Genomic DNA, 22,846 nt, shown 5'->3' with positions numbered 1-22,846 from the left:
CCACAGGTTTTCAGGTCTGATGTACCACTTATTTCAGCTGCTTCCTCATTCGATTAAGTGCCGGTCTGCTCCATGCATTCGAAAATGTTACTCCTACCGCTTCTACTAATGTCGGCAACTCTGTACCATTTAACTCACCAGAACATGTGACCGCAACAGAACCAACCGATGCAACTCTTGCTACGGCACTGAACCAAGCGCAACTCTTGCTACGGACACTGAACCAACTTCATTGCAACTCTTGCTACAGCACCTGTGCCACATTCTGTACCAGTTCTTCCTATATCTAATGCAGCAGTTTCAACAATACCAAGAACTCATTCTATGGTAACTAGATCTATGCGAGGTATATACAAATCCAAAGCTTATATGGCCACTAAGCATAGACTACCTGAGTCTCTCATACCTCGAGAGCCTAAATCTGTGAAGTCGGCTCTTAAAGATCCTATCTGGAATCGATCTATGTCAAGTGAATTCTATGCTCTAAAAGCAAGAGGAACTTGGACTCTTGTGCCTTATGAATCTCATATGGTCCTAATAGACAACAAATGGGTTTTTCGGGTTAAGCTAAATGCAGATGGGAGCCTTGATAAGTGTAAATCAAGATTGGTAGCACGTGGATATCTTCAACAACCGGGCATTGACTTTGAGGACACATTTAGTCCGGTCGTTAAACCTGTCACGGTCAGGTTAGTTCTTACTCTTGCTGTCCATTTTAATTGGGAAGTAAGGCAATTAGATGTGTCAAATGCTTTTCTATATGGGGATCTTAATGAGACGGTTTATATGACCCAACCAAAAAGGCTTTATTGATTCTCAATATCCCCATCATGTGTGCAAACTAAACAAGGCTATCTATGGGTTGAAACAAGCGCCTAGAGCTTGGAATGACAAGCTTAAAACCACCTTGTTCAGCTGGGGTTTTACAGCTTCTCGTGCTGATACTTCCTTGTTCCTCTATGGCTCGGGTTCTAATCAAATAATACTCCTAGTCTATGTTGATGACATATTAATCACAGGGCCTAATCCAAGTCTTATACAAAGATTTATAAGTGATCTTAATGCAGCCTTTTCTCTTAAAGACATGGGTGAAGTCCACTACTTTCTTGGAGTTGAGATTCATAGAAATGACAGTGGAATGTCATTATCCCAAAGCAAATACATAACAGACCTTCTTGTGAAAGTTCATCTTGAAGGTGCTAAGGTGTGTTCTAGTCCCACAAGCTCTTCACATAAACTGTCTCTTAAGGAAGGGACTCCTTTTGAAGATAGAACTCTTTATAGAAGCACAGTTGGCGCATTGCAATATCTAACTCTCACTCGACCCGACGTTGCATTTATCATAAACAAGCTATCACAGTTCATACATGCCCCAACTACCACTCATTGGGAAGCATGTAAACGGCTTCTACGATACTTAAAAGGGACCATTACTCACAGCTTGTCTCTATCTCCAGCAGCTAGATTATCCATTGAAGCTTACTCCGATGCTGATTGGGCAAGTTGCCCTGATGATCGTCGCTCTACCGGTGGTTATGCTATCTTTTTGGGACCAAATCTTATCTCTTGGTCTGCTAAGAAACAGCAGGTGGTTGCTCGGTCTTCCACTGAATCAGAATTTCGTGCTCTAGCTAATACGGCTGCTGAGTTAAAGTGGCTGCAATCTCTTTTTACAGAGTTACAGGTGGTCTTAGCTGATATTCCCATTATTTGGGTGGACAATCAAGGTGCTGCAGCCTTAGCTGCTAATCCGGTCTTTCATGCCCGCTGCAAACACATCGAAATAGACCAACATTTTGTTCGTGATCAGATTCTCAACCATGAAGTTTCTGTTAGATATGTCCCCTCTGTCGATCAAATTGCTGATATACTCACCAAGTCTCTGCCTAAAGACCGGTTTCACTACCTCAAAAACAAACTCAAAGTGTCTTCCTCCCCTTTTCGTTTGAGGGGGGATGATAACCAACTAACTGATGTTGGTTAGAGTCTGTTAGTTTCAGTTGTTCCACTTGTCTATTTTCTGTTATGTTTGTTTAGCTTGTAACTCTGTATATATAAACGTTTGCTTCAGTAATAAAATGATCAAGTTTTTTCTTCAAATTACTTTCAAGAAAACACACTCTGTTTTCTCTCTCGTTCTCTCTCTGCTATAATTCTTCATTCCCAAACCAGAATAAGAATATGACAGAAAAAAAAATGTTCTGGGATCTCGAAATCCTCACCACATCTAGAACGTCATAGAATAACTATAAATTATTGAAAAAATTACAGTATTATTCTTGTGTTATATCCTATACATGTAAGAAAAATTCACAAATTAATATATCCTGATATTTATTGTATTTGTAGCTATAACACACGTTCTCTAATTTTATTTTTAAAAAATGGAATAATTTATAGTACCAAAATAATTAGAGTATAGATAGTTTATAATTTATACTTTTTCATGTGTTAAAAATAAATGCGTCTCTATAGGTATAACCGACACTTTATAGTAAGACCATCATTATTAGATATAGTAGTGCCTGATACTACTATGAGGTAACACCTTTTAAATAGTTAGAAATTTTTTATGTTGTAAACACACAACACAATCAAAGTGTGGTAGATTCTATCTTATTGGAATTTGACTAAAATTATTTTATTTTTATATTTATAAAGTTGTAATTTTCTTGGGATAATTATAAATTGTTTGAAAAAGAAAGTCTTGGAGTTGGTGGCCAAGTTTCGGTGAGTCTTGATGGCTAAGTTTTAGAGTGTCTTGGTGCCCAAGTTTAGTTTTCCTATATGTGTGTGTGTTTTGTGTGTGAAGAAAAAGAGTGAGTTATAAAAAGAGAAGTGAGTGTGAGTTTATTGTGTGGTGAGAGTGACACAAAGAAGCAAATGTGTATTGAGATTTGAGTGAAGAGATTGAGATAGAGAGTATATATAATTTTGAAGTGATAAGTGAAACATATCTCTCTTTGTGGGCTTGGGAATTTTACCACATTCAGTCAATTTTCTTTGCTTCGTTCCTTTATTATTTCACTGCGTTTAAAGTTGATCATTTTTCCTAACAAGAGGTATCAAAAGTAAAGGTTTAGATCTACATCAAAAATGTCAAAGATGGTGTCTTCCACAAAATTTAAGATCGAACTTGTTGACGGGAAGAACAATTGCAGTTTATGACAGAGCATGATGAAAGATGTATTGGTACAGCAAGGGCTCCTAAAAGTATTGTATGGAAAGAAGCCTGAGAGTATGACTGATAAAGATTGGGAGGAGTTGTCGAGTTCTCTACAATAGTTCATTAACCCCCACTTGGAAATCCTACGACCCAGATGAATTTGAAGGATCAATGGTGAGGATCGGGGGTGTCACATCTGGGTCTAACCTTGATCAAATTTGAAGTAGAATGTTAAGGATCTTAGTCGCGATGTAGGACATTCACCAGGAAAAGCCTTGGAGGTTTTTTCTTTCTCTTAGAAAAATTTGATTTCAGAAGTTAAAATGGAAAAAAAAATAGTAATTAGTTTATTTTCACTATATTCATACTAAAGGTGGAGATTAGTGTGCTTCTGAATCTAATGGTCCAGATCAAGTCTTAAAAAACACAGGACCCCAGGATTGGCTGAGAATTCTTGGCCAGGGGTCCTCTTGTGTGAGCGCGGAGTTCTGGGAGCAAGCACCAAAGTGTGCTTTTGGTCAATTTTTGACCCGAAGTTAATCTTGATTTTTTTTTTTCATGCAACTTTTCAACCATTAACAATTCCTAAGTTATTTTAAAGTGTAACAAAAATATTTTTCAAAGAAGCATACATAAAATTTACAAAAAAATCATCAAATTGTAAGCAATTAACATGAACACATCCAAAATACATGCAAATCATTTTAAACATATTAACTTTACCAAAGGCTCTAAACCCAATTGTTGGAATAAAATTTACCACAATTTTTTTTACTAACATATATGTTCATTATTAATTATTCTAATTATCGAACAACCTAAATTATATTTTTTTAAAATGATGAAATAAATACGTAAAGCTAGAATTTTCTTACATTAGAAACGCAACAGAATATATAAACTCTTTCTGTTTAGTACTTTAATTCTCGAATCTTTTTACTAATATAGTAGAGTATCACAAAGTACTGAACCTAAATATTCTTTTCTCTGAATATGCCACTAATGTTCTACATAGTCTTCTTTAGTGCCCTGGGTATCACAAATGAAAAGTGTGAGCTATCTCTCAACTAACTAAGAGTGGTGTTTGTGGCTGAAATCTTTAACGAGAGATATAGAATTCGACATACATAGTGAAAGAGAAAAAAAGACTTAACTCTCTTATTTTCTCACAACTAGAGAAATAATGAAATCGTTAACCTTATTCTAGTAGCATATATTAAAATAATGAGATAAATAAATATGAGTGGTTGAGCTTAAATCTCACTAAAATCCTAATTAAAATGAAATTAGATTAGAATTGTATTCCTATTATTATCATATAATTAAATACAAATTAATATTATTATTTATTATAATTATATTATATATAATATATGAATCCGTACTTGAAAGTTTTCATAATTACTAGAATAAAGTTACGTGCAAGGCACGTATATTTAGTTTTATGTTATGTGTTCTATAATTTAACTAAGAAAAATTCAATAAATAATCATATAATTTAAAATGATTTAAAAACTAATTTTAATTAGTGTGTGGGGTTATTTGAAAAGCAATAGTGAAAAATCAAATTTAAAATTTGCAGAAAGAGAAGAGGAGAATGGAGATTAGCTTGAAATATATTTAAAAAATAATAATGCTACACACTTACTATGGACACTTAACTCGAGCCGGTAATAATAAAATTATAAAGAATAAGGGTAGCAGACATATAACTGGACATATGAAAGAAAGAATATAAAAAACAAGAAATATGATAGCTTCCAAATAATATTATAACAAAGCAATGCTCTCCAAATTTATCTTAATATCATTCTTCTCTTGAAGCCTCTCATCAATCTCATAGCACTCCATGATAGATTCAACAAAATATATGTGTTTATGTATATTTGGATTCAACAAAATATATGTGTTTATGTATATTTATTTTGAGCAAATCAGTAAACATATATTTTCAACAAATTAACCCGATAAATTCAAGATCCACATATATATATATATAGCTAAGTATTCAAATACAATTGTAAAATCTAAACTTAAAATAAAATCAAATGGACAATTCATGCTCAACTAATAAAGCTATATATATACTGTTATGATTACATCAACCCAAATATTCTTACTTGCTATAACCAAATTATAAAAATTAAAAAGTATAATTTGAGATATATAGACTAAAATCATACAAATAAACAAATAAATTAGTTACACATAAAATTATAAATGATACTTTTTTTAGAGTGTGTTTGAAGCTTATGTGAAATTTTTTGGATCTCTTCACTACTATTTTTTATCTCTATTTTTTTTTGTATAAATATATATGTATATAGAAAATTTATATTAAAAAAATAAAAAATATACGTACATATATTTTATTGTTGTTAATTAAATTCAAAATAGTATAGTAATAGAGAAAATTTAGAAATTAGATTTTTATTATGAATTTTTATTTATTTAAAATAATTAACTTTAATAAAAAAAAATTAGAAAAAATGAGAACGTACAAGATTAGGTATAGATATTTTATTGGTTTTAATTAAATTTAAAATAGGATAGTAAATTTATGGTTTAAATAATATCACAAACAATATATAATATTGTATATATATATATAAATAATATCAGTTCAAATATCAAATATCAGTTTAAATTTTTATTTTATTATTTTATTATATATAAATAATATTTTATTATTTTATTAAATATAAATAAAAAGTCATACCCATGAATTTCTCATAAACTAAGAATTTAGTTATATAGACACACTTTATATAGAATAGATATATAACCTTAATTAAATAAATAATTAATAATTAATTTTTTTATATTATATATGAAACTTTATTCAATTTTTAAAAATTATAAATTAAAACTTTAAATATAATTTATTAATTTTGACACTAATTTTTCATAATTAACACATAAACATATATCTTTTAACTAAGTCAATTTTTAAATTTTAATTGATTAAATAAATCAATTTATTGAGACATCAAGTTGATATTATTCCAAATATTGCGAGGACCATGAACCTATGAAATCAAGCTCCAATAAATTATCCAAAAGTTTAAAAAATAAATATCCTAACTTATTAATTCCTTGTGACTTCACTATTTAGAATTGAACTCTTAATTACAAAAAAATACTCTATATACATGTATAGATATGCTATGTGTTATCTATTATTTTGATCACAATAATCAATGATTCTCTATAGAAGGTTTACATTGAGTAGGGAAAATTAGCATTTTACCCTCCGATATATATTATCTTCCAAACACTCAGTTTCTGGTAAAAGATATTTCAGTAAACTAATATAATTATCGAAATAAGTAATCTATCATTTATCTCCTTTAACCACACTCAAAGAAAACTATCATTTCACTTTTAGACAAACATAGAAACTGTAGATGTTCATATATATGATTAATACTCCCACTCAATTGAACTACCGAGTTTATAAGATATAAGTACGGGCTAGACCAACGGGTAAGGTGGTAACGAACAAGTCAAATAACTCAAGCAACGCAATTAGCTTAAAGTTTAACCATCTCAAGATTGAGATTAAATTGATATATGATCAATTAAGTGATACTAAATTAGAATAAATATAACAGTAAGTTTATAATATATTTTTCATAAGTTTATAATATATTTTCCACTGTCAATATCGATCCAGTCTGATGTAAACACTATACATCTGATAGAAGTTTACTTTACTAATGTCCTAAGAAAGATATTCCATTTGCCTAAGTGCAAGTAAACAAAATTATCGATTATAATGTAAGTGTAAATTTGATTATTAGAGGTTTGTCATATTCACTGTTGTTAGAGTTAGTTATAGGTTAGTTGTTTAGGTTGTTATTTCAGTTAGTCCACCGATCTTAATTGTAACCAACTCCTCGTGAGTTTCTCTTGTATAAACTCTATTTTACACTTCAATAATATAGTTTTGATATTCACTATATTCTAATATGGTATTAGACATTTAAAGCTTTTTCTCTCAATCTTTCTCTCGAAAAGATTTCTACCATTGTTTCACCATGGTCAGAACACGAGCTACTGGTTCAAGGAATTTTGGCCGAACTCCTCCACCACATACCTCTTCTTCGATTCCAAATGCTCCTTCGATTGACACACCAATCATCCCTCCAATTCCCAATCCTCCTGGAGAACCTCAACATGAAAATCTTCTCCCCATTCCTTGACCTGCACATGAAGATAGCTCAAGTCTATTTTTTCTCAGCTCCGGTGATCACCCTGGTCTGATCTTGGTCACTCCTCCTCTATCTGATCACAACTTCCAGCCATGGCGTTGTGATTTCAAACTTTCTATTGGTGCCAGGATCAAGACTGTCATCTTCAAAGGTACTCTTCCTCCACCACCTGAAACTGATCCCCTTCATAATCATTGGATTCGCTGTAACAAAATTGTCATATCCTAGATTCTTCACTCTGTGACCTCTGAGATCAAAAGAAGGATTATGTTTCTTGACACAGCTGCTGAAATATGGATCGAGCTTCATTCAAGATTCGATCAAGGCAATGGATCTCGGATATTTGAGCTTCGTGAAACCTTGATCACCCTACGCCAAGGCAAATACTCTGTTAGTTCTTACTTTACTAAACTCAAATGCATGTGGGATGAGATTTAAGAGCTTAACCAATGTGCTGCTTCTGCTGATAACTTGGCTTTTTTAAACCAAGAAAAAGTTTTACAATTTCTCTTAGGATTAAATGAGTCTTTCTTTCCTGTTTGAGCTCAAACATTACTCATTGAACCTTTCCCTTCCCTGTCCAAAGTGTTTCCCATGATCATTCATGAAGAGCGATAGAGGAAACTCAAGAACCCCCATATTCCTCTTATTGCTTCCGTCCAAGAACCAAATCCATACGCAGCTCTTGCCCAAAATCCCTCAGTATCAGCATCTAATACTGTCACAAATCAGGTGATTTGAAAGACAATTGCTATTTCTTGATTAGCTTTTCTACTAGATACGGGAATAAACGATCATAATGCCACTATTTCTATTAATCAATCACTGGCTAATCTAACCAAACATGAAGATATTCAAACACACATATCCCTCCCCAGCCAAAAATTGCAACCCACCACTTCTACCTCTAATGCATCTCTCCCATTTGCATTAAATATATCTGGTAATGTTCATAACTCTTCTTGTTTATGGGTCATTCATAGTGGTGCCACACACCATATTTGTTCTAACATCTCACTTTTCACAAGTTTACATCATACTGCAATAGCTCACTTTGTTTCTCTTCCAAATAGCACCAAGATAAAAGTTCACAAATCAAGCAATATTAAACTTTTGAACAATCTTTGTTTTACAAAATGTTCTTTATGTCCCCAATTTTCATCTAAATCTTTTTAGTGTTCCAAGTTTCCTTAACAATCTTACCAATATCATATCTTTTACTTACACTTTTTGTGTCCTTCAGGATTCATAAAGAAAGAATATTGGGACAACTAAGAGGATTGGACATCTCTACTTCTTGCTGCCATCATCCAATTCTCACATATCTTCTAATAAAAATTTACATTGTAATCAATCATTAACACTATTTTTTTCTTGGCACTGTAGACTTGGACATCCCTCCATGTCAACTACTAATATCATCGATAAAAAGTTTCATTTGGATACTTCTACTATTGTCTCTCCTTATTCTATATGTCATTTGGCTAAACAAAATAGGTTACCTTTCAATTCCCAACATAATATTTCTCAATCATGTTTTGATTTAGTTCATCTTGATATATGGGAACCTTTTCACATTTTAGCATTGAAGGGTTTAGATGATGATCATAGTCGGTTCACTTGGGTTTACATGCTAAAATCAGAATCTGATGTACAACACATTATTCTACAATTTTATAGCTTAGTTTAGACCCAGTAATCTGCCAATATCGAAGCAGTAAGGTGTGACAATACCAAAGAATTAAACATTACCTCATTATACATTCAAAAAAGTATTAAAATTTGTAACTCATGTGTTGAAAGACCTCAACAAAAATCAGTTGTTGAGAGAAAACATCAACACATTCTGAATGTGGCTTGAGCCTTGGCTTTTCAATCATCTCTAGCCTTGGTTTATTGGCCATATTTAATTAACACTGCAGCATATCTCATCGATAGAACCCCCCTCCATTACTTCAGCATAAAACTCCTTTTGAGTTGTTGCATAACAAACCACATATTTATGACCATTTGAGAACCTTTGGATGCCTAACTTATGCTTCTTCCTTACCAAGTAAAAGGCACAAATTTTCACCTAGAGCTCATGCCTGTATTATCATTGGCTATCCTCACGACATGAGAGCGTAAACACTTCTTGACATTGCTGCTAACAACATTTTTCATTCTAGAGATGTCATCTTCTATGAAACTATTTTCCCTCTCAAAGGTTCTTTATCTATACAACATTCGGACAATTTCTTTCCTGTTGCACTAGACAATATTACAGACCCCACATCTGGTTCAAATACTACTACAACAGACAATAATTTTGTCTCAGATCCTACTGCACCAGATCACAACATTGCTGCTACACTAAATCCCACTCTTGAAACCACATCTAATTTAAAAACTACTGCACCAGATGTGACACCCAACATGCAGCCAGGTTCAACTCCTGGTGCTGCTATTCCCTCTGCCCCTGATCCATTTGCATCAGTTCAGGTTGACAACATGAAGCTTGGTTTAGCTTCTGGTTCAACTCCATATACAATTCCATCACCACCAGCCAATACAACAGATTTCATACTTGTCCAGCTCCCAATTACCAAAGCAAGGAGACAAATTTCCAAACCATCCCATCTCAAAAATTTAGTATGCAACTCATCTACTGCTCACCTCCTTGCTGAATTTCTCGGTTATGACAGGTTTACCTCTTCATTTTGAAATGCTATCTTACATGCCTACACTGAATTGGAACCTAAATCTTATAAATAGGCTTCCCAATTCACTTAATGGCTAAATGCCATGAACAAAGAATTCTTTGCTCTAAAAAAGAATAAAACTTGGACTGTTGTGTCCTTACCCCTGGATTCCACCCTATTGGCAACAAATGGGTATACAAGATCAAATATATTTCCAAGGGTGAAATTGGAAGATTCAAAGCACGCTTAGTGGTAAAAAGGTATACCCAACAACATGTCATTGATTATGCAGAAACTTTTGCACCTATTGCTAAGTTCAACACCCTCAAATTGTTTCTTGCCTTGGCTACCATTAACAATTAGTCACTCAACCAAATGGACATTGATAATGCATTCTTACATGGGGAATTTCATGAAGAAGTTTACATGTCTCTTCCTAAGGGATACATGCATGAGGGGTAGCTTCCTCCAAATCCAGTGTGCAAACTCGATAAAAGTCTTTATGGCCTCAAGTAGGCTTCCAAACAATGGTTTGCAAAACTAAGCACCACCTTAATCAAGCATGGCTTCTCCTTATCTGCCTATGATCATTCATTTTTCATCAGATCATCTCCAACTGATTTCCTTGCATTATTAGTCTATGTTGATGACATTATCATTGTCAGCAATCATAATCAAGATGATGCTGCCTTTAAAACTTTTTTAAACTCTAAGTTTCAATTAAAAGACCTTGGATCTCCATGATTTTTCCTTGGCCTCGAGATTGCTAGATCCAAATTAGGCATCTTTGTCTCCCAACGACCATTTACTATACAAGTCTTAATTGAAACTGGTGTTTTAGAATCAAAAATTGTCACCACACCTATGGAAGCTAATATTTCCCTTAGCAACGATGTTGGACCTCTTGTTTCAAATCTAACCTCCTATAGAAGCTTAATTGCTAAACTATTTTTTTTGACAATAGCAAGACCAAATACATCCTACGTTGTTAACAGACTTAGGCAATTTCTTAGTGACCTTAGACAACCACATATGAAGGCTGTCCACCGCATCCTCTAATACCTCAAGGGCACTCCTAGACAAGGATTATTTTTTCATTCTAACGACACTTCATAGCTCTTAGCAGAGCACCTTCAAAGCCTATTCTGATACAGACTAGGGCACTTGCCCTGACACAAGACGATCCATAACTAGATTCTGTATCTTCATTGGCCAAAACCTCATCTCATGAAAATCTATGAAGCAGATCCCTGTGTCCAGGTCCTCTACTGAAGTCGAATACATATCCTTAGCTAACACTACGTGTGAGATCCTTTGGCTCATCAAAATCCTCTCTAACTTTGGAATCAAACATTAACAACTTGTAACCCTTTACTATGACAACCAAGAGACCATTCACATCTCTGAGAATACTGTCTCCCATGAATGCACCAAACACATTAACATTGACTGTCACATTATTCGGGAACAAATCATCAAACACTGCATCAAACTCTCTCATGCTCCTTCTCGGCACAACATAGAAGACATCATGACAAAGACCCACTTCCCAACACAATTCAACCCTTTATTGTCCAAGATGAGTGTCACCAACCTCTACACCTCATCATGATGGGAAGTATTAGAGGTATGTCATATTCACTAGTTGTTATTAGTTATAGGTTGTTATTTCAGTTAGTCCACTGGTCTTGATTGTAACCGACTCCTCGTGAGTTGCTCTTGTATATAAATTTTGTTTTACACTTCAATAATACAATTTTGATATTTACTTTATTCTAATACTGATACACAGATAAATCTCTCTGGACTAAACAAGTTTGAAACATATAATCACCACTATTTTCTACTGTGATGAAATCACTATAATTGTGAATAACTATATGTTTATGATTAAATCAGATTTATACATAATCATGGTTATTGATAATAAATATGATTTCTTAACTTTATTAATAATAAATAAAATTACATTGAATTTGAGTTTTATTTAAGGCATAAAATCTCTTAAAGGTGTAATATGATTATTAATAGAAATAAGGGGTGTTTATTGGACCACATCTAATATTTTTAGGTCTATCCAGATCCGATCCAATTATATATTGAATGTTAGATTTTACCATCCGATCCGATCCAATTAATTTCAATCATCCAATCGATCCAACGTTCAATCCAACATCCATTGAATGTTAGATTGGATCGGTTCTATCCGTTAAATGTATTTCATATATATTTTTTTGGTTTATTTAGATTTATTCAATATTTTAGAACTAGTATTTTTTGGATAGGATCAGATATATCTAATATTTTAGGACTAGTATGTATTGGATTGAATTGGATCCATCTAATCCAAAAATAAAAGAGTAAAATTTTAATGTTAATTTTTATATATACATATATATTTTACGTATAATAATATAAAATCTAATTACTCATTCAAACTAAATGAAAATAATAATTAGTTCATTGGATGTTGGATGTATTAAATTTTTAGATACCCACTACAAAAAAAGTTATCTTTAGTGATAACTTTTTAGTCACAACAAAAAATTTTTGCGACTAAATATGACTTTTAGTCACAACAAAAAAGTTACTTGTGACTAAACATAATATTTAAACGGGTTATTTGCGGCAAAACCTCCTAAAGTGGGCAGGTTTTTGCAACTAACCTCCTAATCTAAAATTTTGGTGGTAAAACTACCTAAACCACCAGTCCGTTAGCAGGTAGCCCTTTCCATCTATTTTTAGGTGTTAACTGCCATGGTGGAATGTCCACGTGTACACAGTGTACACGTGACACAATTTTATTAGTCCACGTAATAAATATTTAAAATTAAAATAAAAAATTATTATTTTAAAAATAAAAAATAAAAAAATAAAAAATAATAATTTTTCTTTAAAAATTTAAAAATTTAAAATTAAAAAAATAATTTTACAAAAATAAAAATTAAATAAAAAAACCCTAATTTTTTCTCCTTTTCTTTTCTTTCTTCTTCTTCTTCTTCTTCTTCTCCTTCTTCAAATCTGACGAAGAAGTCTCCCTCGCCACAGACCCATCCAAAACCTCCGACCCCTTTTTCCCCGTTTCTGAAACCTCTTGCACCGAAAACCTCCGACCCATCCAATGCGAATCATCAAGCTTCACGCCTGCTTCATCCTTAGCCAATGGCCATTGGATCTCATCCCCGATTCGTGCGAGAACAGCAACGATGTTACCACCCTGACGAAGAATGGCGCCGGGAATTCTGACGATTGTTTCTTCAATGGCTTCAAGAGACTGCTTCCTTTTCCCTTCCACAAGTCGCCATTGGTTTTTTCACAAACATAGCTGCAAGTCCACTTAGAACCTTTGATTCGAACTTGGATCCAGATTCAACACCATTAGTTCAAGTCCCCGAAGTTCAAAGTGAATCTAAGATGTCTAATGCGAAAGAAGTGATGGAAGGGAATGATCTTTGCTCTGAATCAGAACTAGTAACCGAGTTGGGTATATTTGGAAACAGACATGTAAATAAGGAAGATAAACAAATTCAAGAGAAAAAATATCTAACCCATGGGACCGAAAATGATAATCTAGATAAGTTTAGTCAGTTTGATATGGTTGCAGATTGTTTCGACCACCATTTTCTTGACACCGGTGCAGGTTTCACATTGTCTCAGGTCAGAAAAACTGTTAAGAGATAATAAAGTTGTGAACTTTGTCTCAGGTCAGAAAAACTGTTAACATTGAATTTCTTCTGTATGTAGGGTTTTGGGAAGCCATTGTTGTTGATTTTGAAATTGATTTGAGGAATCGGGGATTAGGTTTAGGATTTGTTAATTGATGAAAGATTGATTGGGTATGGGAGTTAGTTGCAGAAGCTGGGGAAATGGGTTTGGGTTCTTAACGAATTAGATTTAGGGTTTGTTAATTGATGAAAGAATTGGGGTTTTTTTTAATTTTTATTTTTGTAAAATTGTTTTTTTAATGTTAAATTTTTTAATTTTTAAAGAAAAATTATTATTTTTTATTTATTTATTTTATTATTTTTAAAATAATAATTTTTTATTTTAATTTTAAATATTTATTACGTGGACTAATAAAATTGTGCCACGTGTACACTGTGTACACGTGGACATTCCACCATGGCAGTTAACACCCAAAAAAGGATGGAAAGGGCTACCTGCTAACGGACTGGTGGTTTAGGTAGTTTTACCACCAAAATTTTAGATTAGGAGGTTAGTTGTAAAAACCTGCCCACTTTAGGAGGTTTTGCCGCAAATAACCCTATTTAAACACAATTGTCACTAATATAATTTTACTTATTGTGACTAAAAATATATTTAGTCACAATAAATTGTAATTTTTGTAACAAATATTTTTAACCACAGACTTTTTAGTCACAACGTAAGAATGATAATTTATAATTAGCTACAACTTTTTTACTTTTTTACTTTTAATCACAAATTTTATTGTGACTAAAAGTAAGATTTTTTGTAGTGACTCCATCCAACATCTGATTCGATCTAATTAAATATTCAAAATAATATCTAACTGTAATTATCCTTAATCCATGATTTTCTCATGGATTAATTGTGCATATATGGTAGAAGATTAGAAACTGTTATAGTGCGAATTTTTCGCCAAAATATACGAGTACAATCTCGTAAAAAATTGCCACGTGGAGCCAGTCTTCACAGAAAAGATGATTTTTCGCAAGTGTGCGCTTGTCTCCACTCCTGTGCTGCTAACTGCAGAAAGTACTGTTAACCATAGAAAGCATTGTTAACAGACCAAAGTGTTGTTAGCTACAGAAAGAAATGTGTGGACATAGCCGCCAATGCGATCAGAGAAAGAATGATCGGTTCACCTTGCATGAGTGAACTTGCGAGAAGACGCGACCAAGATAGAGTATAGTCGCATACTATGCCCCACATAGTCAACAGATAAGCAGGAACGAGAGAAGTTATTACTTGTCGCACATATACCGATTATATGTGATGACCAAGTATATCTCTTATGCAATGAGTAAAGACCGTTTCTTTACGTAGGTTTGGTCCGAATGACTAATATATTTCAAATACTCGTTAGGGACTCACATGTTCCAAGTTATCTACGCATAGAATGTCTAATTATGCGATCAAGGGTGAGCGTAAACATTCAACGAAATGGGCCGAAAGGCCCCTCCTGCGATTACAACACCGTAGAGTCCGCGAGCTCGTGTGTGGAATATGAATGGACAAGCAGGGACTTATCAAGTCGCATACGTTGCTGCAATTAAGTCAAGAATGGATAAAATTGTTCTTCATTTATTCTTAAACGTTTATCTTAATTTAACATTTTCATTTATATTGTAAAAATGGTCTGATCTGACCGGTTATGTAATCCTAAAAGACACTTGCTAAGCAGACCAAGCGAGCTCTAACTGAGTTACTATAATCCTCTTATCTTCTCTATTTTTTTGTTTTTATTTTTGTCTATTTCGTAGCTTATACTTTAAATACTCTCTATTCTAAGTAAGTACTCTCGTAACTGTTAGTAAGTGTTCTTGTTTTGCTTGAATACTCGCGTTATTTGGTGTTGTCTAAATTTTTCCAACAAGAGAAACTTAATTGGATAGATCATGCATGGCTTTTGTACCCTTTGATTATATCAATGATATGTTTATTTCAATAAAATAAAATAAATAAATAATAATTATAAAGCAAAGCAAACCATCTTTACCAAATTGCATGCAGCAGAAATTACAATAAATATAGCCCTATAGGAGCTATTCTATTATTGAAACTTATCTATACCAATAATCACAATCAAACTGTTTCACTCTGTTGAAAATGACTTGTTAAAAAAAAGTATAGATTTTCTTTAAACAAAATGGAAAAGTAAAATCCTTTTTAGAAGTCTATAGAAGTCTAGTCTCCAAAAATTAGGTATTCTACTCACCTGCATAAAAGTTGGCCCTTCCTGTGAGTAGCAGTTGGTATTAATTTTCTCAACCTAATTGTGGTGTTACTACATATTTAATATCATCATATTATATCATGTCTCTAACAATAGTATTGATTAAAAAGTTCTTCAAATAAAAATTTCCAAAACAATTAAAAAAAAAATGGAAAAAACCAGCTCATAAGCTAAGAGCAATTTTGTCAATTCTTACTACATTATTAACATAGACCAAAAAATATATATATATTATAATATTATGACAAAAGATATACTATTTTTTCAATTCAATTTTATATACACACATTTAATTAAAATGAATGAGAACCGATTGTTAACATTTCAATGATTATGCAATAATAATAATACGAATCTGACTTGAACTTATTTGCTTAAAAATAAAGGCTATGCCATGTGATTCCTCTTTTTCCTTTCTGTCCAATATTTTGTTATTTATTATTATTTAATAATTAGTGTTCAATTTTTTATTGTAAATTTTTAGTCAATTTTTATACTAAAAAATATATATCGAAATATTTTTTTTAATCTTTTTTTTTTGTGACCTTGTTTGTTATAGTTACAACCATCTTTATAAATTTTTAAAAAATTCTAAATAATTTATATTATCGAAAATAGATTAGAAGTTTTTTAAAACACATAATAAACTACAATATTAGATTTTGTTTTCAGTACTGTAAAATATTAAAAAAAATTAAAAATTTACACAAATAATATTCTAAATATAAAGAATACCGCTGTAAAAAAAATATTCTAATATATAATTTCAAACATAAAAATTAATAAAAAATTGTAAATTTGTAATTACTGGGATTTGTTTGGTAGATCGTATTACACCGTATTATATTATGTAAATTATATTAAATTATATTTTATACAATATTTTCAAGTATGTTATTATAAAAAATATGATATATAATCTAATTCAATATAATACAATACTATACAACTTAATGATACAACCTTCTGCACAAATTCTATTTAATTTTTTAATTTTTCTTTATTATTATAAATCAAGTTCACTCAATCTCTTAATTCGAGATGATGCGAATTTTTTCAGATTTGGTCTAAGCTTAAAACACAGAATAAGAACATTCCAGCTTGAGATTAGAAAGATTTAAAATAATAAATAAATAAATAAAAATACACAGAACCTAGTCAAGATTCAACTCTCTCTCATCGCCACATGCACGTTCCCAATTGACCACACCTCGCTGACGTGGCTGCCACCTCATCAACTCCAACGCTTTTTATTATTTTTATTAAAAAAGAATAAACAAATCAAAATCTCTCCTCCCAATAATTACTCTTTTTTATTTATTTTCTTATTCAATTTCCCTCTTAACATTTCCAAAACCAAAGCCAAAACGTTAACAAGAGTAGTAAGTAATGATACACAACAAAAGATTTTTCTCTCACATTCCAGTTTTGGACTACTTTTAAAGCTTCTTCTTTAAGACTGGTAAACCAAGTAGAATCTTTTATTCATTCAACAATTTTTTATTTTTTTTTTCACTTTTTTTTCTTGTTGTTTGCTAAAGTCGAGGACTCAAAATTTAATTTTTATTTTTTATATATATATAAAAATTAGTTGTATATGATTTTGAAACTTATGACTCCAAAAGAAAAAGGTTGTGATCATCATAACCATTTGTACTTGTTATGAACTTTTCTTCTTCATAATCCTTCCATATAAATAAAAGAAGAGTCTTTTTTTTTTATTATTATTTGAAATAGATCCTGAAATTTCGTTTTGAGATTTAAGTACTGAAGAAGATTTTCTCGGCATTTTTTTTTTTAATTTTTCTTGCTTTCCAAACAGGGTGTGTCTGGTCTTATCACACTACAATTACTTCAACTACTACTATGTCTGGTTCGAATACGAATCATCAGGAAACTAAGTGCAAGATCAGGAAGCGTAACTGTTCATCTTCGTCTTCATCTTCGCTCGTGAGAAAGTATCGATTCAAGCGGACAATTCTGATGGGGAAGCGTGGAGGTTCAACTACGCCGGCTGTTACTATGTGGGAGACAACCACATCGCCGGCACCGGTTTCCATGGCGGAAACCGGGAAAGGTAAAGAAGCTGCTCCGGGAAAATCGGTCTCGGCGAGAAAACTCGCGGCGACTCTCTGGGAGTTGAACCAGAAGAAAGATGGAACAGCCAAGCTTGATAAATTACCGAAATTACCCTCTCAATCAGCCTCATTGCCTCCAGATCCATCCTATACTCCCATTTCAGATGTGGGTTATTATTTTAATTTCACTCATAAAAATAATTAATTTTAATTCACTGAAAAAAAAAGAGAGAGAGAAAAGAATCCGAGAGACTAATCTTATCAGCAGAATGAAATTTTGTGCCAAAATGAGTTTTTAAATTGTGAGTGAGAACGTGTGAATGGATGGGTTGGGATTGGTTCGAGGACATTGTGCTTCGTTTTTTTCTCAGTTGTAATTCTTGGGCTTTGCTCATTTTTGTCTGCTGCTCTGTTATTTGAAAAAAAAAAAAAAAAACTAATGTATTTCCTTTTATAGACATATATATATATATATTTATATTTTTTGATTTTTGGTTTCTGGGTATTTGCAGAGAAGAAGAGATGACCATGCTGAAAGAGTAGGCCACCACAGAACAATGTCAGCTGTAACCCAGAAATTTCAGCTGACTGATTACTATTTGGGGGGTTTGGATTCGCTTAGCACAGCCAGTTTAATGGAGGTAATAGATTCACCATTGTATGTAAATTGTAAATTAAACTAACTATATTCATTTTCTAGTTTTTTAATTTTTTGGGTCATTTTCAGCTTCGTCTGTTTCTTTCTTCCTTCTTATCCTTTCTATTTCGAGACAAATAAAAGGAAAAGAAAAAGAAAAAATGGTTGAAAGTAAAATTGTTGGCAACAATTATTATTTTCCTTTTGTGCTTATAAAAAATTAAATACAGATAATAATTGTCACTTAATGGTCTTGAAATTGTGTTTACACATCAGAATTTGGTTCTGTGCGTTGTCATTTTCATTATGCATTCAAATAATTGCAACACAATCACAATCATCTATGTCTACTACCTACTTGGACAATATTTATTATACTCATTTACTTCGTATAATAAGGCAACTATCTCTTTTTTCTTCTTTTGGGGGTTGAAATAATACTATGCAGGTTGAAGATCATGCTCGAGCTAAAACACACCACCACCAACATCACAAGAAATGTGTCACTAATAATGGAGGGTCCAACAAGACTCGTTTGAAGGAAGTTAGTAGTGGACTTGCTACGTCCAAGGAGCTTGTGAAGCTCTTGAACCATGTTTGTGGTCTTGAAGAGCAACGTTCTTTGAGCACTTCACTCTTTTCCGCGCTGCGTTTTGAGCTTGACCGAGCTCTTATTCATGTTGATCGGTTTATGAGAGAGCAGAGGTCAAAGGGAGGAGAAATTGAGTTCTTGGTTAAGCAATTCGCGGAAGAAAAAGCAGCTTGGAGAAGTAAGGAGCGAGAGAGGATTCGTGAGGCTATGTCGTGTGTGGCTGAAGAGCTCAAGGCGGAGAAGAAGTTGAGGAAACAAACTGAGAGGCTGAACAAGAAGATTGGCTGCGAATTGGCGGATGCAAAGGCTGCTCTTTCGAAGGCGGTGAAGGAGTTGGAGAGGGAGAAGAGGGCAAAGGAGATTTTGGAGCAAGTTTGTGATGAGTTAGCTAGGGGAATTGGAGAAGATAGAGCTCAGGTTGAAGAGTTGAAGAGGGAATCGGAGAAAGTAAGGGAAGAAGTTGAAAAAGAGAGGCAAATGCTTCAACTTGCTGATGTGTTGCGTGAGGAGAGAGTTCAGATGAAGCTTACAGATGCTAAGTATCAGTTTGAGGAGAAAAATGCAGCTGTTGAACAGCTCAGGAATGAGCTTGAAACGTATTTGGTATCGAAAATTGGAGGAGGAGGAAGAGGAGAAGAAGGCGAATTAGGCTCTCCCAAGTTTGAAAAGATTAAGGAACTAGAAGCCTACTTGAAGGAAATCAACTTTGGATCATCTCAGAAAGAAGATGAAGAAAAAGTTGAAAAAAGACAACAACAACAACAACAACAACAACAAGATGATGATGATGATGACTCTGCTGATAGTGATCTTCATTCCATTGAGCTGAACATGGATAACAACAGCAGAAGTTACAGGTGGAGCTATGCTTGTGGAGAGGAATTGAATGAAGACGAAGATGAAGAATCGAGAAGGGTTTCGGTTGATAGAGATTTCAAGGGAAGAAAATCCATCTCTGAAAAGATTCAATGGGGAAGTATCTGCTTGAACAAAAGTGACAATGGTCTTGAGTTAGACTTTGGCAACAAAAGCCAGGGCAATTCAGATGGTGTTGTTTCCCAAGCTAAGAAACAAGAGTTTGAAGATGAATTCAAGAGATACAGATCATCAATCAAGGGTCTTGCAGATCAAATACTATCAGGGTCAGAAATGGTACCAATTCATGGCCTTACAAGTCCAAGTCGACAATGGGGTAAAACTTAAAGCTTTGATTTTTTTTTTAAGAGTTAATTTTGTTGGCAAAGAAACCATTTTGAAAGTCCAAGCTAGTTATATATATCAGTCTCTAAAGTGCCTACAATTCTCTCAATTTATTTTGCCTTTTTGAGTTTCATGCGTTTTTGTTTTCCAAATAGTTTGGAAGCTTGCTTGTGCTTGTTTGCATTAGTCAAGTTTGGCGCAATAGTTTGCACAATTGTAAATACAATATTGTAAAATGATGTATGCAATGTCCATTATAATTTATTATACAAAAGCACTTTTCATACGTGATTGAGTAATGAATATATATACTGTGTAGCTTAAATAAGTATACCATTGGTTGAATGTCAAGGACATTTGACTAAGAATATGAATTAGGAAAAGTTTTTATTATTAGGAAATATAACAAAACATGCTTGCGTTAGTTAAAAAAAGTAATACCTAAATTAAAGTTAAATCACAATGTAGGTATATTTTTTATATCTCTCAAAATTACTCTTTTTATAATAAAAACCTCACCTAGTCTCTCTTTTTTCGATGTTATAAATTTTAAGCATCTATCGAACTACTATTGACAACTATCAGATCACTATTGGACCATTTCATACATTTATCAACCATCGTACCACTATCAAACCATTATTGGACTTTCATCCATAACTTTCATATTACACTACTATCATACCCACCATCGTACTACATCGTAACACATACAAAAAAATCACAGAAAATACAGATTTTACCAAAAAAAAAATATAAAGAAAGTACATATCGTTCGTCTATTCGTTCGACGGTGGTGGTCGTGGGTCGTCGACCACGCACCGAAGAAAGGGAGGATTGTCGGTCGTCGGTGAAGCAACAGAGGGAACCAGAGAGAGGGAGGGTCGTGGGTGGTGGTCACCAATGTTCCACGGTGGTTTCAATAGTGGAGTTTGGTGAGAACTAGAGAGAGGGGGAAGAGAGAATGAGCTGGTGGGAAAGAGAGAATAACTAAAAAAAATGTAGGTGGTTTTTTAAAATGAGGGATAATTTAAATTATACAATAAAATGTGTCTATACCGCTAATATTTAGCAATTTAAGTTTAAATTCTTATTTTTAACCTATGAATAAAAAATCAAATATTATATAATGTTTCTATTTCAAATTTACCATTTTTTTTTTTCATTGCATAATTAATGAAGTGCCAATTAAGACTTCTGATTTTTTTTTTCTAATATTAGATCTATTGTTGTTATGAAGGTCTTTTCATAAGACAAAATAATATTGAAGATGAGGATATGGTGAATGAATTTGTGGCTGAAACATTAAAGATGAAGAGAAGTACAATTGTTAAGTTAGGTGGTATTTGAAAATGTAATAGTGTGACATGTTAATACATGATAGTGTCACTTAAAGTTGGGCAAACAATATGTGGATATGTACTTTCTTTCATTGACCGTTTCTTTACTTGCATACACGCATCACATACATAAACATGTCGCACCATATATTTAAGAGACCGTTACATTACATGATATCCTCTTAGCCCAACTCCAACCACAAACCCCATTTCGGTATTCAACTTTGATCCAATACTAAAATGGGAACCTAAATATATAGCAAAAATATTATATTTATAAGATATTATTAATACAAAATACAATATATATATAGATATCGTGTGAACAATGCTACATCAATAAATTGGTCACATTATTTATTTTTCTCATTTTGTTGTGTGTTTTGCCAACCATTTAACTGTTACTTCAGTGTGAGGTTGGCAATCGTTGAATTGGACTTAGACTAAAGGATTTCAAGAAGAAAAGGTGTTAAAAAAATCAATACTAAATTATCATGATTTTCTTTGTGTTGAGAATCATGGGGTTCTATCTCAAAATCAATTGGCAATGAGTAAAGTAGTCCATGTTCTTATATATAGCTCAATACTTTTACATTTAATCCTGTGGGACAATGTTCTCCAATATCCCCCCTCAAGATGGTGGCTATTATTGCTCACCAATCTTGAATGACCTTATCACTGGCCCTGCCATTTGCTCGCTTATTTTGTTTGGATCTCAGGCGTCTTCGCACCATCTGGATCTCGTGCGGCTGGCTAACCATCTGGATGGTGTGGATCGAAAGCCCGCTAGGGATATGACTCTGATACCATGTTAAGAATCATGAGGTTCCATCTCAAAACTAATTGGCAATGAGTGAAGTAGCCCATGTTCTTATATATGGCTCATTTCTCTACCATTTATTCCATGTGGGACAATGTCCACAACATTCCCCCTCAAGATGATGGCTATTTTTTGCTCATCAATCTTGAACCGTATCAGAGTGGACATGGTCACTATCTG

At 33.0% G+C, this 22,846-nt stretch overlaps 1 protein-coding gene across 2 annotated transcripts; it reads left to right on the top strand.

Moving 5' to 3' along the window:
* Positions 1–17,302: 17,302 nt before the first annotated feature.
* Positions 17,303–20,792, top strand: LOC115719394 (uncharacterized protein At5g41620). Of its 2 annotated transcripts, none has more exons than XM_030648428.2 (4): positions 17,303–17,461; positions 17,822–18,243; positions 18,590–18,718; positions 19,163–20,792. In XM_030648428.2, the coding sequence occupies exons 2-4, from the start codon at positions 17,866–17,868 to the stop codon at positions 20,507–20,509; spliced, it is 1,854 nt and encodes a 617-aa protein (XP_030504288.2). In that variant the 5' UTR covers positions 17,303–17,461; positions 17,822–17,865; the 3' UTR covers positions 20,510–20,792. The 2 variants fall into 2 exon arrangements, with proteins under 2 accessions (XP_030504288.2, XP_030504287.2); XM_030648427.2 differs by lacking the exon at positions 17,303–17,461 and adding an exon at positions 17,487–17,630.
* The last annotated feature ends 2,054 nt before the right edge of the window (positions 20,793–22,846 follow it).

Source organism: Cannabis sativa, chromosome 2, assembly GCF_029168945.1.
Source record: "Cannabis sativa cultivar Pink pepper isolate KNU-18-1 chromosome 2, ASM2916894v1, whole genome shotgun sequence".
Classification (NCBI taxonomy): domain Eukaryota; kingdom Viridiplantae; phylum Streptophyta; class Magnoliopsida; order Rosales; family Cannabaceae; genus Cannabis; species Cannabis sativa.
Note: the sequence above shows the minus strand (reverse complement) of the source record. Positions and strands in the feature narration are given on the sequence as shown.

Coding starts and splice junctions, on each gene's coding strand:
- LOC115719394 (XM_030648427.2), top strand. CDS start 17,597: ATGATTTTGAAACTTATGACTCCAAAAGAAAAAG. Junction 18,244..18,589: donor CCTATACTCCCATTTCAGAT/GTGGGTTATTAT, acceptor GGGTATTTGCAG/AGAAGAAGAGATGACCATGC. Junction 18,719..19,162: donor GCACAGCCAGTTTAATGGAG/GTAATAGATTCA, acceptor AATACTATGCAG/GTTGAAGATCATGCTCGAGC.